The sequence below is a fragment of the Lithobates pipiens genome, unplaced genomic scaffold (genome assembly GCF_037356315.1).
Source record: "Lithobates pipiens isolate NorthernLeopardFrog02 unplaced genomic scaffold, aLitPip1_a1.2 Scaffold_23, whole genome shotgun sequence".
NCBI lineage: Eukaryota > Metazoa > Chordata > Amphibia > Anura > Ranidae > Lithobates > Lithobates pipiens.
The window spans coordinates 214,359,473-214,375,155 of NW_027507785.1; the positions used below are offsets into that span (position 1 = coordinate 214,359,473).

Here is a 15,683-nt window from a genome sequence, read left to right on the forward strand (position 1 = left end):
TGGGACATTTTCTGTGGCATGACTCAACTAAAATTCAAACCATGTACCATATGGCAGCATTAACCACTTTAAGACCGGACCATTTTGCTGGTAAATGACCAGAGGTCTTTTTACACTTTGGCACTGCGCTGCTTTAACTGGTAATTGCGCGGTCATGCAATGTTGTACCGAAACAAAATTTGCGTCCTTTTCTTCCCACAAATAGAGCTTTCTTTTGATGGTATTTGATTGCCTCTGCGATTTTTATTTTTTGCGATATAAACGTAAAAAGACCGCAAATTTTGAAAAAAAATGATATTTTCTACTTTTTGTTATTAGAAAAATCTAATAAACTCAATTTTAGTCATACATTTAGGCCAAAATGTATTCAGCCACATGTCTTTGGTAAAAAAAAAGTCAATAATTGTATATTTATTGGTTTGCGCAAAAGTTGTCACATCTACAAACTAAGGTACGTTTTCTGGAATTTACGCAGCTTTTATTTTATGACTGCCTATCTCATTTCTTGAGGTGCTAAAATGGCAGGGCAGTACAAAACCCCCCCAAATGACCCCATTTTGGAAAGTAGACCCCCTAAGGAAATTGATAAGAGGCATGTTGAGCCCATTGAATATTTTATTTTTTTGCCTCAAGCGATTGAATAATGACAAAAAAAAAATTTTTTTTTTTTTTTTACACAAAGTTGTCACTAAATGATATATTGCTCACACATGCTATGGGCATATGTGAAATGACACCCCAAAAAAAATTCTGCTGCTTCTCCTGAGTACGGGGATACCACATATGTGGGACTTTTTGGGAGCCTAGCCGCGTACGGGGCCCCGAAAACCAAGCACCGCCTTCAGGCTTTCTAAGGTCGTAAATTTTTGAGTTCACTTCTCACTACCTATTACAGTTTTGAAGGCCATAAAATGCCAAGATGGCACAAAACCCCCACAAATGACCCCATTTTAGAAAGTAGACACCCCAAGCTATTTGCTGAGAGGCATGTTGAGTTCATGGAATATTTTATATTTTGCCACAAAATGCGGGAAAATTACAAACTTTTTTTTTTTTTTTTCACAAAGTTGTCACTAAATGATATATTGCTCATGCATGCCATGGGCATATGTGAAATAACACCCCAAAATAAATTCTGCTGCTTCTCCTGAGTACGGGGATACCACATATGTGGGACTTTTTGGGAGTCTAGCTGCGTACGGGGCCCCGAAAACCAAGCACCGCCTTCAGGCTTTCTAAGGGCGTAAATATTTGACTTCACTCCTCACTACCTATTACAGTTTTGAAGGCCATAAAATGCCAAGATGGCACAAAACCCCCACAAATGACCCCATTTTAGAAAGTAGACACCCCAAGCTATTTGCTGAGAGGCATGTTGAGTTCATGGAATATTTTATATTTTGCCACAATTTGCGGGAAAATTACAAACTTTTTTTTTTTTTTTTTTTTTTTTCACAAAGTTGTCACTAAATGATATATTGCTCACGCATGCCATGGGCATATGTGAAATGACACCCCAAAATAAATTCTGCTGCTTCTCCTGAGTACGGGGATACCACATATGTGGGACTTTTTGGGAGCCTAGCCGCGTACGGGGCCCCGAAAACCAAGCACCGCCTTCAGGCTTTCTAAGGGCGTTACAGTTTTGAAGGCCATAAAATGCCAAGATGGCACAAACCCCCCCCCAAATGACCCCATTTTGGAAAGTAGACACCCCTAAATTTAGGGGTACACTAGTGAGACTAGGTAATAAATGGCGGGTGCCCTGAAACTATAAAAAAATAACTAACCAACCAGCGTCACCTGTAACAGTTATATGGTGATCACTGGTGAAAGGGTTAACTAGGGGGCAATCAGGGGGCTTTATGCGGTAGTATATGGGGGTCCCTGGCGCTATAAAAAGCTGCGGCGAACCTAAATACCTAACTGCCGTCACCTGTGACACTAATACAGCGATCAGAAAAACGATCGCTTATTAGGCTGGGTTCACACTGGAGCGATGCGGGAACGCCACGAATGCGCGGCGGGTTCCCGCATCGCATGCCTCCCGGCGGCAGTTCACACTGCCCTATGCGAACTGCTGGGAGTGTCAGTGAAATGTTAATGACACCCCCAGATCAGTTCGCATATCGCAGTGCGATCTGCAAACTTGGATCGCATGGTGTGAACACCCATGCGATCCGATTCTGCTGCGGACCAAAAAAAGGGTCCCGTGCGAGTTTGCGGCGGGTGCGGCGGGTGCGACACGAATTCAGCCATACTATCTGTATAGCTGAACTCGAATCGCACAGAGATCGGATGTGATTTGCACTGCAGTGCGGTGCAAATCACATCCGTTCTCATAAACCGCTGCAATGTGAACCCAGCCTTAGTGACACTGGCGACGGGGGGTGATCACGGGGTTAAACCTTTATTGGGGGGGTTAGGGGGGTACCTTAGAACTAAAGGGGGCTAACCCTAACTGCCCTAACAGTTATTAGTCACAAATGACACCCGCCGGGTGATCAGGGGGTTAAACCTTTATTAGGTAATAAATGGCGGGTGCCCTGAAACTATAAAAAAATAACTAACCAACCAGCGTCACCTGTAACAGTTATATGGTGATCACTGGTGAAAGGGTTAACTAGGGGGCAATCAGGGGGCTTTATGCGGTAGTATATGGGGGTCCCTGGTGCTATAAAAAGCTGCGGCGAACCTAAATACCTACCTGCCTAACTAGCGTCACCTGTGACACTAATACGGCGATCAGAAAAATGATCGCTTATTAGGCTGGGTTCACACTGGAGCGATGCGGGAACGCCACGAATGCGCGGCGGGTTCCCGCATCGCATGCCTCCCGGCGGCAGTTCACACTGCCCTATGCGAACTGCTGGGAGTGTCAGTGAAATGTTACTGACACCCCCAGATCAGTTTGCATATCGCAGTGCGATCTGCAAACTCGGATCGCATGGTGTGAACACCCATGCGATCCGATTCTGCTGCGGGCCAAAAAAAGGGTCCCGTGCGAATTTGCGGCGGGTGCGGCGGGTGTGGCGGGTGCGGCGAATGGCTGAACTCGAATCGCACAGAGATCGGATGTGATTTGCACTGCAGTGCGGTGCGAATCACATTCGTTCTCATAAACCGCTGCAATGTGAACCCAGCCTTAGTGACACTGGCGACGGGGGGTGATCACGGGGTTAAACCTTTATTGGGGGGGTTAGGGGGGTACATTAGAACTAAAGGGGGCTAACCCTAACTGCCCTAACAGTTATCACAGTCACAAATGACACCAATGCAAAAAAAAAAAAAAAAAAAAAAAAAAAAAATGACATTGGTGTCACTGTGACTGGGGGGCAGGGGTAATTGGGGGGGTGATCGGGGGGTAAAGGGGGGGTGTGAGTGTGCCTGGCATGTTCTACTGTTTGTGTAGAGTGTTGGTGCAACTCACCGATCCGTTCTCCTCCGTGTCGGAACGAAAAATACCGACACGGAGGAGAGAATACATCACTTCCTCTCCTCACAGGAGAGGAAGTGATGTCACGAAGGATTTTCATTCGTCGGGAGCGATCGCGAGGGGGTGGCCATGAATGAATGGCCGTCCCCTCGTCCGGGATCGCTCCCGCACGAAAACCGACCGCCGCAGGCACCGGGCGGGGGCCCGATCGGGCCCCCGACCCGCGGGAAGGCAGGGACGTACATGTACGCCCTTATGCCTGCCCGTGCCATGCTGTCGACGTACATCGTCGTGCGGCGGTCGGCAACTGGTTAAGTATGTTTGCCATTCAGCTTCAAATATCTTTATGATGAAAAAAATATAAGTCCTAGTCAGACATTAGGGCACATATTGACCCACACTCCCATGTGAAGGGGCAGTCTTCATTTGCATGGGATTCACAGGTGTTCTATGTAGACCCATGCAGGCAGCCTGATGAAATCAATGATAGGCAGCCAACTGCACAGATCTGCATGTGGACTGTACATCTATGTGGGTCTTATGGTACGCAGTCTGTCTGCATTGGAGTGCAGTGGAACCAGAACTTACATTACAGATCAAGTTACCACATTGAAACAAACAAAAGACAAGAAATATATTTAGGGCTGGTTTATACCACATTCCTCCTGTTCTGTATGCATGCTCCCATACATGTGTAATGCATTTTGCAGGCATTGCTTAGGATTTTGTTTTTTTGTTTTTTATAGTATTCACATGTGTTTGAGATGCCTTCATGTACGTTTATGTGCATTCCAGTGCAGCATGCAGTATTTATTTTTTTTTTTAAACTAGGCTCATTGAAATACATTAATTTTGCTTTTATAAATGTACAAACTGCATTTGAAAACATGGTTGACTGCATTTGCTGTATGAGCCCTTAGATAGAACACCTTTTATAAACAGCCTTTGACCTAAATTGTATTTGCCTTTACTTTCACTTTATTAAACAACTTCCCTGGTTGGCTAATATTTGTGTAGGTCCATATACTTATTTATACCCCTGCTACACACCTGACATGGGTCTCTCTCTCTCTCTCTCTCTCTCTCTCTCTCCATGTTGGATTTTTTTTTAGCATGCGATTACTGCCGGTGACTATAGCTGTCAGCAGTAATAATTGCGTCCTGCCGGCAGAGAAGGCTCCCCACCAGCAGAACACAAAGGCTGTGGCAGGGATTCCCCCACCAGCGCTGGCTGTGTTGATGGTGGAAATCAAGCAATTTTCTTTCCTGCAACCACTGCATCATCTATGGCTTGCTTTCGGCTGGCCATGCATTTTAAAATCGAATTGTTTAACCCATGTTCAGTCTAGATTCGCCAATAACTAATATATTACAAAGGCCTACCTAAAAAATAAAATAAAAAATAAAAACAACTTGCAAAACATTCCATCAAGTAGGCCTTCACACTGCATAGTGGTTTGTAAATTGAATAAAAGATTATATAATCAGACTGAAGCGCGCATTGCCAGGGTTACGGCTTCTATCCTTTATTTCTATTTACACTTAAGTGGTAGTACATGTACCCATACGATTACTTATGATGGATGACTGAGTACAACTGTCAGAATTCAGGTAATATCAGACTCCTGACCTTCAAGCTTTTTCCTCTTAAAACCTCAGGTCATACCTGGTCCTGAAGATACTCATCAACGCAGCCTCCATGACGCAGGTTACGGAGAAGGATTTCTGCAGCTTCAGCCCCAACACGGTCTGCAGTTACTCCTGAAGTACACAGAACAATTGAGTCAATGATGGAAATAACACACATGAAAATTTCAAAACAATCTTGAAAAGGAATTCAAGCTAAAGAGTATTCAACAAAGTGGTGAAAAGTCCAATGATTAAGCCAAAGTGCATAACCCATTGTACCTCATTAGAATATACATGACTATTGTCAAACTAGTAAAAAATTAATTATTACCGATTGTAATGCTTTACTGCACTTGGTAAACTAACTTCATGGAACTACTGGATAGTCAGTAACATCACATCCCCAACTCAAATGTTATGGCAAATCTTATATAAAAACTACCAGTTTATATAAGATTTTGCATTACTGCATTTTGTGCTATATAATGATATTCATATTGTATGGTTATTAGCTATAATGTAGCACAAAAGCACCTTGTTTTTACCCACCTAGTGGATGTGCAAGTAGCAAGACATAGCAGACACATATGGCATGCTTTCTGTCTGCAGATTTGCATTTCTAGTTTTGAATGGTTACCATAAGGCATTATACACCTTTTTACCTGCTTCCTGTGTATTTCACCTGCATGAATGTGCATTGATTGCCTAGTTTCATTATATCATTTGCTGCACTTTATGCACAGCCTAATGTAAAATAAATCACAATCCCTGTGTCAGCAGTTGTGTCAAAACAATCGGCATGGCACAACACAGGTTAATGCACAACTTCTGTCAGTAGTGTGAGACCTGACACTTCCGGTCAAGAAACTTTTTATCCCACAAATCCTCCTTGGGTCTCGGTTTAGTAATCGTGCAGGTGAAAGCTACACAGTAATTAGATGTGAAACAGACACGTGTGCAGACACTGAGCTGGAAGATGATGTGCTTCTCCACATTAGCACTCCAACATTTGTTATGCAACACAGAGGGGATGGCAAAGCAGGCATTGGATGCTGTGTGACCTGGAACAATCAGTTGTCTTGTCTCTTTGGTACATAGGGGCCAGCTAGCTGAAGTAATATATGGATATGGAGGAATCGATCAGCCATGACACTACACACTGCAGCCACAACATATGAGCCCATCATTGCAAGGCAAGACAAACTAACTACACCAAGATTTGAAAAAGTCCAATGACTTTAAAGTGGAACTGCAGGAATAACAAATTTTGCACATTTGCTACATACCAATACAATTCTTCTAATGATGAACTTACTATGTGTGGATGACCAATGAGTTGGGAAAAATCCTTTTTTCGATCTGCCCCGACACAACTGTAAGTGCCACACTTCCTCTGCTGTAAATCAGCTCAGCTTCCATCACTTATACAGAAGCACCACTTGCTCTTAACCACATCCATTTATTAAAACGCCTTGTGTTCTATTGACAGAATACAAGGCGTTATGTGACTGACAAGGGGAGGTCCTGACATTAATCCACCCAGCCTCTTCTCTTGTTAAATCACAGAGCATCTTGTATCCTGTAAATAGAATTCCAGAAGTTTTATGAATAAAAGAGGTAAATCGTGAGCTATTCTGTTCATGGCAATATGAGAGACAGAACTTTGATTTGCACATCTGGAGTTTCAGTGGCTACAGTAGCAATGAAATTAACAATTTTACCTAATGCAGCAGCCAGCCTTACATCGGGCTCTTATCGTGACAGGTAATTTATTGGTACATTACCTCAAACAGTTAAAGAGGTGGTTTCCCCACCCCATGAAAAAATTTAAAGTGAGCAGTTACAAATACTGCAGCTGCTGACTTAATATATGGACACTTACCTGTCCAGGGAGCCCACGATGTCAATACCGCAGCCGATCTTTAGGTCAGCTGTCGAGTGCAGCCGTGGCCATTGCCGGTAAGGGAACCCGGCCGTGAAGCCTTTCTGCTTCACAAGCGGTTCCCTACTGTGGTACGCTTTCTAATTGACCCTTAGCGGCAGAGGAAAGGGGACAAACTTCTGTCAAAAACAGGTCCCCATTTCCCCCCTCCTCCCTGAAAGGTGCCAAAATGTGGCACCTGAGGGGGGAGGAGACAAACAAGCGGAAGTTACACTTTTGAGTGGAACTCCGCTTTAAGAACAAAATGACATGTTCACAACCTCGTCTGTTCATAAAATGCCTTGTATTCTACTGAATAAGGGAGAGGTAGGGCAGATGGGTGTCAGGACTGCCCCCTGTCCATTCACATAATGCCTTGTATTCTGTCAATTAAATACAAGGCACTTTATAAAATGGATACAGCCGAGAGCAAATGATGCTCTTCATCTTGCCTACTTTGTATGAGCAACAGAACTTTGACTTACAGCTCCAGAAGTTCAGTACTTACAGTAAAATTGGGGCTGAATGAACCGTATGCCCCGTGCACACGATCAGAAATCCCGCCAGCAAAAGTCAGATGAGAGCTTTTGGTCGGAAATTCTGGCCGTGCATATGCTCCATCGGACTTTTGCTGGTGGAATTTCCGCCATCAAAAGATTGAGACCAGGTTCTCTATTTTTCCTACGGAAAAATTTACAATTGGAAATTTACGATCGTCTGTAGCAATTCTGACACACAAAATTCCTACGGACGCGCGGAAACAATTCAACGCATGCACCGAAGCATTGAACTTAATTTTCTCGGCTCGCCGTAGTGTTGTATGTCACCGCGTTCTTGACGGCCGAAAGTTCAGAGAACTTTTGTGTATCCATGTGTATGCAAGCCAAGCTTGAGCGGAATTCCATCAGAAAAACTATCCAAGATTTTTCAGATGAAAACTCAGATCGTGTGTACGCGGCATAAGAGTTTTACCTAACACAGCAGCCAGCCTCACATGAGGCACCCATCATTACAGGTAATTTATTGGTACACATTAAAAGTCCAAAAATAGTTTTAAAGCAGAACTCTAGCCAAAAAAAAAAACATTAAAAGATGAAATAATAAAACCAGCTTTTTGCTTCAACCCTAAAATTAGCCCCAAAGCCCTAGTTTTCTAGTTGTCCACAGTCAGTCAGATGACCAGTATCATTCGACCCATTTCCTCTGTGCTGGACCTTATCAAGAAGTGTCAGGTACAAGCCTGAAAATTGGCTTGTTTTCCTTTGCAAAAAAAGCAGGTGAACATATGTATTAGTAGTATCTGGTTAGTTCAGCAACTCCCAACTTCAAAAGAATATTCATTTTTAATCCAGAGTAGAGCTACACGATTCTAGATAAAATGAGAATAACATTTTTTTTTCTTCGCATAAAGATCACGATTCACATTATACAAAAAAAATTAGGCTAACTTACAGTTTTGTTTATTTTTTTTTTTAATTCATTGAAATGTACTTTTTCCCACAAAAAGCATTTGAAAGACTGCTGCGCAAATACAGTGTGACATAAAATATTGCAACGACCACCAAACAAAACAAACAAACAAAAAGATACATAATGTTTGGGAGGGTCTAGCAAATGTTTAACTTGTAAGCAACAAGTGTCAGAAAAAGTCATCCCTTTGATCTAAAAGAACTAAATGTTACTTTGTATCTCTTCTCTGCCTCTCAGCGCTGAGGAATGCTGATAAACATTTCCCGGCTTTAGCTCGGCTCTGCACCGTTAACATAGAATCACAGAAATGGCTGATTAGGATCGTGAGGGGGGGGTGATTCGAGATCGTGATTTTTTTTTTTTTTTAACGATTAATCATGCAGCTCTAATCCGGAGTTTTTTTTTTTTTTCACACAAAGAGAATACGTTGATACACAAGCCCAGGGTTTTCAGTTTTTAAGTTAGTCATCATTTTTTTGGGGGGGAAAGCACATGATATAACCTAGATATAAAAACCGACTTAGAGAGGGGGGGTGTGGGAGACAAAAAGGTAGGCACCTACTTAGCAGTGTTATATGCAACAAGAAAAGATAGCGGAGAACCACATGTCGCTCCTAAATCCCAGGCCACTAAAGTAAAGTGTACCATAGAGGTTTTCCTATAAGAAATCACAGACCATTTTATTTTTGATCTGAAGTCTGTATTCAGGCCATTAGACGTGGCATAGTAATAAAACCGTACAGCTCTGTCATTACATTTGTCTTTTTAAATTACAGCACTGCAGGCTCCTTGGGGCTCGAGCAGAAAATTTTGTGCTGCGGTCCTGTGCCAATTAATTTTTTTTTCCCCAGGACTTTCTGTATAATTAATACAATATTTTTATGCAGTATTAACACAATACATATTATGACACTCTTAAAAATGAAAGAGCTCAATAAAAGAGACTAATTTACAGAAGCTGGGAGGAAATTTAGAGCTGCTACCAGTATCAATGAGCAAATAGTGGAAGGATGAAACTAATTTCTACTGTTGAAAAAATTATGATGAACCTGGGCCTTTTCTATGGTTTGGACAGTATGACTTAGACAGAAAGCATTGCAAGCCATATGTAATATTCGGCAATTTCAAAAATAGAAATAGTTTTATAGAAGACCAATAGAGCTGTGCGTGTTTCCATTATCTAAAGACTTTGCTGCTATTTCTCTCTCATATACAGATTGCTAAACTTTACTGCTATTTATCTCCCATATATCGCTGAGCTATACCGCTATTTATCCCACTATATATTGCTGATCTTTAAAGCATCACTTTTTAAACATGAAATAATAAAGCATGGGGTCTATAATTATACTTGCTAGAACTAAAGCTGCTATTTGACTTTTAGCTAAACAGATTATGCTGAGAAGAGCTTAGGGTAAAGGGTACACACTACTAGTTTTTTGGACAGCTCCAGTCGGAGCCGCTGTACTAACGATCACTGGCGTAACTAGAACCTTCAGGGCCCCGATGCAAGAAACCATGAAGGGCCCACCCTGAACCTCAGCCAGGGCCCTTCCCTCCGAGACTGGTGGTGGAACTCCAGGGCGCGGTCACAGGTATGACCTTTGTGAGCCCTGTAGTTCCACCACTGGTATCAGTAGTTTTTTTAAATTATTTAATTATTTTATTTTTAGGTGCCCCATTGGGGAACTGTCCCTAGGCAGGATGGGGTCCCCGTCCCCAGAAGAGATGTGGTCCTTTTCTCCAGGGCAGATGAAGTTACTGACCCCAGGTGAGAAGGGGTCCCTGTCCCCAGGGGAGGTGGGGGTCCCTGTCCCCACGTGAGAAGGGGTCCCTGTGCCCAGGGGGAGATGGAGGGGGTATGTAATGGTGTGTGGGGGATGGGGTCCTCTCACTCACCATGACCAAGCTGTAGGCCGCGCACTCATCCATGTTGGCCTGGGCTCCATCCAGTGTGCTGGACGGGCGATGAGCATATCTCCCAGAAAGACCTTTCATCATCTGTGTATGACGGGGGAGGAGGGGGGCTGGCAGACAAGCCTGCAGTGTCCTCCGGCGAGCCGGCTCTCATAGGGCTGCACTGCATCTGTGTGCTTAAAGTTTGTTTACCCAGGAGAAGTATGCAGTGCAGAGTGGGCCGGCCGTGTGCATGGTGCACTGGTACCCCTAGCTGCCTATGCTGCTGCCGACCATATGTAGAGGGGGCTGCATGGGCCCCCTGCATCACAGGGCCCGGTTGCGGTCGCGACTACTGCACCCCCTATAGTTACGCCCCTGCTAACGATCCAACATTAGTACAGCGATCTACCCTGCTGTTCTTTATGTTCTGTCAGGGGGACGGCCCGCCCGGCAGAACACTCCTGTCTGCCATTGGCTGAGAGTGCCGATCGGGAGTCGGTTGTCTGTTGGTTTTCCAACATGCTCATCCAACAGAAGTGGGGCAAACGGCCGGCTTCTGTCGGGCCTGCTGCCTTACACACAGGTGACATGTTGGACTTTTTTTATTGAACTGGCCGATGTTGCCCAGCATTCAGCACATGTTTATGGGGCTTTAGGGTAAATGGACAACTTCAGAGTCCTTTTCTCTAATGAAATGAGAAATAAGTTCCCAAAGTATACTCCAGCAATCGATGTTTGGGTCACAGCAGCAGAAAATCTGAATAGTAAGCAGACAGATGTGTCATTACATTTGGGCAGAAGACCTGAAGGAAAGTGCAATGACTGGATAAAGGAGCACACATGACAGGCTAACAACGCTTCTACTGCCACTTGGCGTTGTCAGTCTGCAACAGAAGTATTGCAACTAGCAGAATCTCTAAGTAAGAAACTTTGCCAAAGATTCATAAAAATGATTTGTGTGAGAAAACCATATACCATAAAGCATAATGTCAAACATGTGGAAAAAATGATTCAATTAAGCTTACAAGAAAAAAATAAACACATAAAGCCATGTGCTGACAATATGTTTACATGCCATTTTTCAACATCAGTAGGTAATGTTGGACATTGTGTTGGGACCAGTGTTTATGTATTTTTTGACACTGCCAGTCAACATTTAAAAGCACCCTTTACCGGTGGAAGTTGTGTTTGATGCGCTTAACACCTTTGGCTCACTTCCATCTCCTCACAAATTTGCCTACATAATATTCTTTACTTTTTGACAGAGATTGGCAAGATTGGTAAGAGTTAACCCTTTCTTCTGGGGGGGGGGGGGGAATTATAATCAAATATGGTTTTGAGGATGTTTTATTTTTGTTTAGTTTTTCTTCATTTGTTACCACTGTTGCTGCTCCGATGTCTGCCGGGTGAGGGTTCTGGCCCACTGGCGAGTTTCCGGCAGTGCATGCTTTGGCGACTTTGGGTACATGGTTTTGAAGGGGTTATCCAGTCATGCATTTTCTGTGACTCACATTAACATGCATGGATATTGTATTTCCTAATTATATAGAATCTAACATGTATGTGTTTATTTTGTTGTAGAGATTTGAATGTGCTCTCTAAACTCCCGAAGAAGCAGCAACAGACCGCAAAACATGTAAACGTGTGAACTTAGCTGTCCATGCGTTTTCTCTGTGCATTTTCAGCATACTGACTGACCCTACTATTTATATCTTATGATCGGCAATCATAGTGGGAAACTTATGGCAGCTTTTGGGAGCAGATATTTATAATTTTGGATGTTTTTAGTAACGTTTTTGAATTTTGTGCTAATAAAATAAAGATTTGTATGTACCAACATAATCCACAAACTCCCTCACCCATTCATGTTTTGGAATTGATAGGATGAAGAGAACACTAAATTGTGCTGCACTCAAATTGGAATGTTAGACATTGTATGATGTCAGGGTATAACTTTACGGTGAATAATTTCATTACTAGCACAGTAATTCATATACGTCTTCATGTGATAATGTTAAATCTTTACTTGTCAATTCTTAAAATGTTGCAAAGTCTTCTGTGGTTCTTATAGAGTAACCGTTTTTTTTTTTTTTTTTAAACAACGAGTTTATTGGTATACAAGCCAGTAAACAGAAAAAATGAGGAAAAAAATTTGAGAGATCATTTGTACATCCAACAAAATAGAACAACTGTCTGCAAAACATTACATTGATGTGTAGAAATACATTTCAGATCCAGTAGAACAGCAGCAAAATAAAAGCGCACTTACACTGTATAATGAATCGTATCCATGAGACTGTAACTCATAAAAACACATCTAGAGTACCCACCCATCTCTGGTGCTAATCGTGAGATAGGCCGCACAGAGTCAGTCCGCTCAATACTAATAAAGTAATAGGCTCCTCCAGTATCCCATCTTAGTCATTCCCAGTATCTGCTGCGATGATAATGAGCACCTCAACCAGTCCCCCGAACCCGGCCAACAGGACACATCTCACTCCACACCACCCCGCCAAGGGAGGGGTTAGTCCACACAAGTGTCTGGGTTAGTAAGCCAGCGATCCCATACCTTATTAAATTTGTTTGGGCACCCCAATGTTGAGTTTACCTCTGCCACCCAAGCCCCGAACGTCGGGGCCTCGGACCGCATCCATCGTCTGGCAATTACTTTTCTGGCGCTGAATAGCGTTTCCTGAACAAAAACCGCATGGGAAGGGTCGGTCATAGGGGCTAGCGTCAAGCCAAGGATGCAAGTTTTAGGGTCTACCTGTAGCGGGGAACCCATACGATCATGCAGGAATTGAATAACCTGCTGCCAGAAAGTCTGAACATGTGGGCAGGACCACAGCAAGTGATAGAAGGAGCATGGGACAGTCCCACATCGCGGGCACCCTGGGTCCTGGGTAGGTTTATATCTGCAGATACGCATGGGAGTAAGATAGGATTTGTGCACAATGTACAATTGGGTCAGCCTGTCAGATATCTTGGGGGAAGTCAGTTTAACATTATCCAACACCTCCTCCCATTCCTCGGTCTCAAGCGGGCCCAATTCCTCTTCCCACCTGTGTTTAGCTACCTCGGCAAGCCTGGACTCAGAGCGGCGTCGAAGTGAACTGTATAAAGTGGAGATCAGTTTAGAGGACTCCTCACTAGTAATAATGCCCACCAATGACAGTTCCTGAGGAGCAGGGAAACCCCCCCAAACTGGGCCCCGAGGGCGTGAGACAGCTGCGCGTATCGAAACACCATATGCGAGGGGATCCCAAACTCCCCCTGCAATGCCTGAAAACTGCGCACCCCTCGCGGGGTGATGACCTGGTACAGGTACACCACCCCCCAAGCGGCCCAGAGACCCGCCCCGGGCAAGTTCCGAAGCTCCCCAAGGCATGGATTACGCCACAAGGGCGTGTGGGAATGTACCCAATCCGCCCCCACCATCCTAAGGGCAAACCCCCACACCCGCCGATGCTGGAGAAGCAGTGGGACGCCTCCCCCCACACGCCTAGTAGTCTCTTTACCTCGAAACAGGACCTGTAGGGGGGAATGAGCATGGCTATGTGGCACTCTGCAAATCAGAGCACTATATCTGGGGGCATCCGTGCTATGAAGGTGGAAAAAATGGGAAAGTTGGGCAGCAATGTAGTATGCATGGAAGTCAGGCAGTGCGGCTCCCCCCAGGTTAGTTGGGTTTTTCAATGTATTCCAGGCTAATTTGTGTCGTCCAGAGCCCCAGACGAAGGAATTGAGGATGGTATCCAAGGTTTTAAAATACTTAAGGGGGATTAAAACGGAGGATTGCCAGAATTTGTATAAAAATTTGGGTAGCAGAATCATTTTAATTAAATTAATCCTGCCCATCACCCCAAGGGGGAGCCTTGCTCAGGATTGGGTTTTATTCTTCAAGTATGAAATCAGGGGTTCTATATTATTGGCTATATAGTCGGAGGGCTCCCTCGTGATCTGGATTCCCAGGTACTGAATAGAGGATACTCTGCTCAGCGGGAGGGAGGCCGCATCATGCATTGGAGGAGACGCATCAATAGGGAGGATCTGCGACTTAGCCCAGTTAATAGTGAGGCCTGAATGTTTGCCAAATTCCTCGATGGTACAAAGTGCCGCCCTCAGCGATGGTCCCTCATCCTCAAGGTATAGGAGCATGTCATCAGCGTATAAACTAACTGTTTCCACTAACGTACCCATCCTAAGACCCCTGATCAGGACATTGGCTCTAAGGGAGATAGCCAACGGCTCCACCGCCAGGGCATAGAGGAGCAGGGACAGCGGGCATCCCTGCCTGGTCCCCCGCCTCAGAGCAAGGGGACCCGACAGCCACCCATTTACCGCCACCCGCGCCTCCGGGGAATAGTACAGAACCTTAACCCATTTCAAAAAATTAGGTCCAAACCCGAATCGCCGAAGGCACTCCCACAAATAGTCCCACTCCACCGAGTCAAAGGCCTTGGCCGCATCCAACGCCACCACAGCCCTAGTACCCACACGCTCATGGGAAGCCTGCAGATTCATATGAAGCCTGCGGATATTCATAGCCGTGTTCTTGCCGGGCATGAATCCCGTCTGATCCGGATGGATAAGGGACAAAATGTGCGAGTTCAATCGGGTTGCTAACATCTTGGCTAAAATTTTGACATCCGCCTGAAGCAACGAGATCGGGCGGTAGGAATCAGGGCGGTGTGGGTCTTTACCCGGTTTCAGAATAACCACTATCGTCGCCTGGCGTAGAGTGTCTGGGAGAGTGGCAGAGTCAAAAAGGGAAGTATACAAATTTAATAGTTCAGGGGCTAGCACCTCAGAATACGCATGGTAAAAGTCCAGGGGTAGACCATCCTGTCCCGGGGCCTTAGATGCGGCCAGGGAGGAGAGCGCCAACCCAACCTCCTCAAGAGTGAACGGGGCCTCCAAGTCAGCAACCTGTGAATCAGATAGGTGTGGGAAGAGGACCTCTTGTAAGAACGTCTGGGTCTCCCGTGGGGTGACCTCCACCCGAGAAGCATAAACACCCTCATAGTAGGATCTAAACATTTCGGCTACCGTCTCTGGGTCAGAAACAAGTACCCCACTCTCGTCCATTAAGGACACCACCACTGGCGGCCTCGCATCCTGATGGGCGAGGAACGCCAACAGTTTGCCCGCCCTCTCCCCCTGTTCAAATATGCGCTGCCGCGAGAAAAAATGTTTGCGTCTAGCCTGCTCGAAGCGCAAATGATCCAGGACCCTAGTCTGGAGCCTAAGAGCCGAGGCAGCTTCTGCCGTAGGGTTTGCCACAAACCGACGGGTAGCAGCCTCAAGCTGCTCGACCGCTTGTTCAGC

General features: G+C 44.8%; 1 protein-coding gene across 4 annotated transcripts in view; it reads right to left on the reverse strand.

Moving 5' to 3' along the window:
- Positions 1–15,683, reverse strand: part of RTCA (RNA 3'-terminal phosphate cyclase) — a 67,425-nt gene that overhangs the window by 3,876 nt on the left and 47,866 nt on the right. For all 4 annotated transcript variants that reach the window (XM_077452829.1, XM_077452828.1, XM_077452826.1 and 1 more), the window contains exon 10: positions 5,103–5,197. In XM_077452829.1, the coding sequence (XP_077308955.1) occupies positions 5,103–5,197 (95 nt within the window). The remainder of the gene's footprint in view (positions 1–5,102; positions 5,198–15,683) is intronic.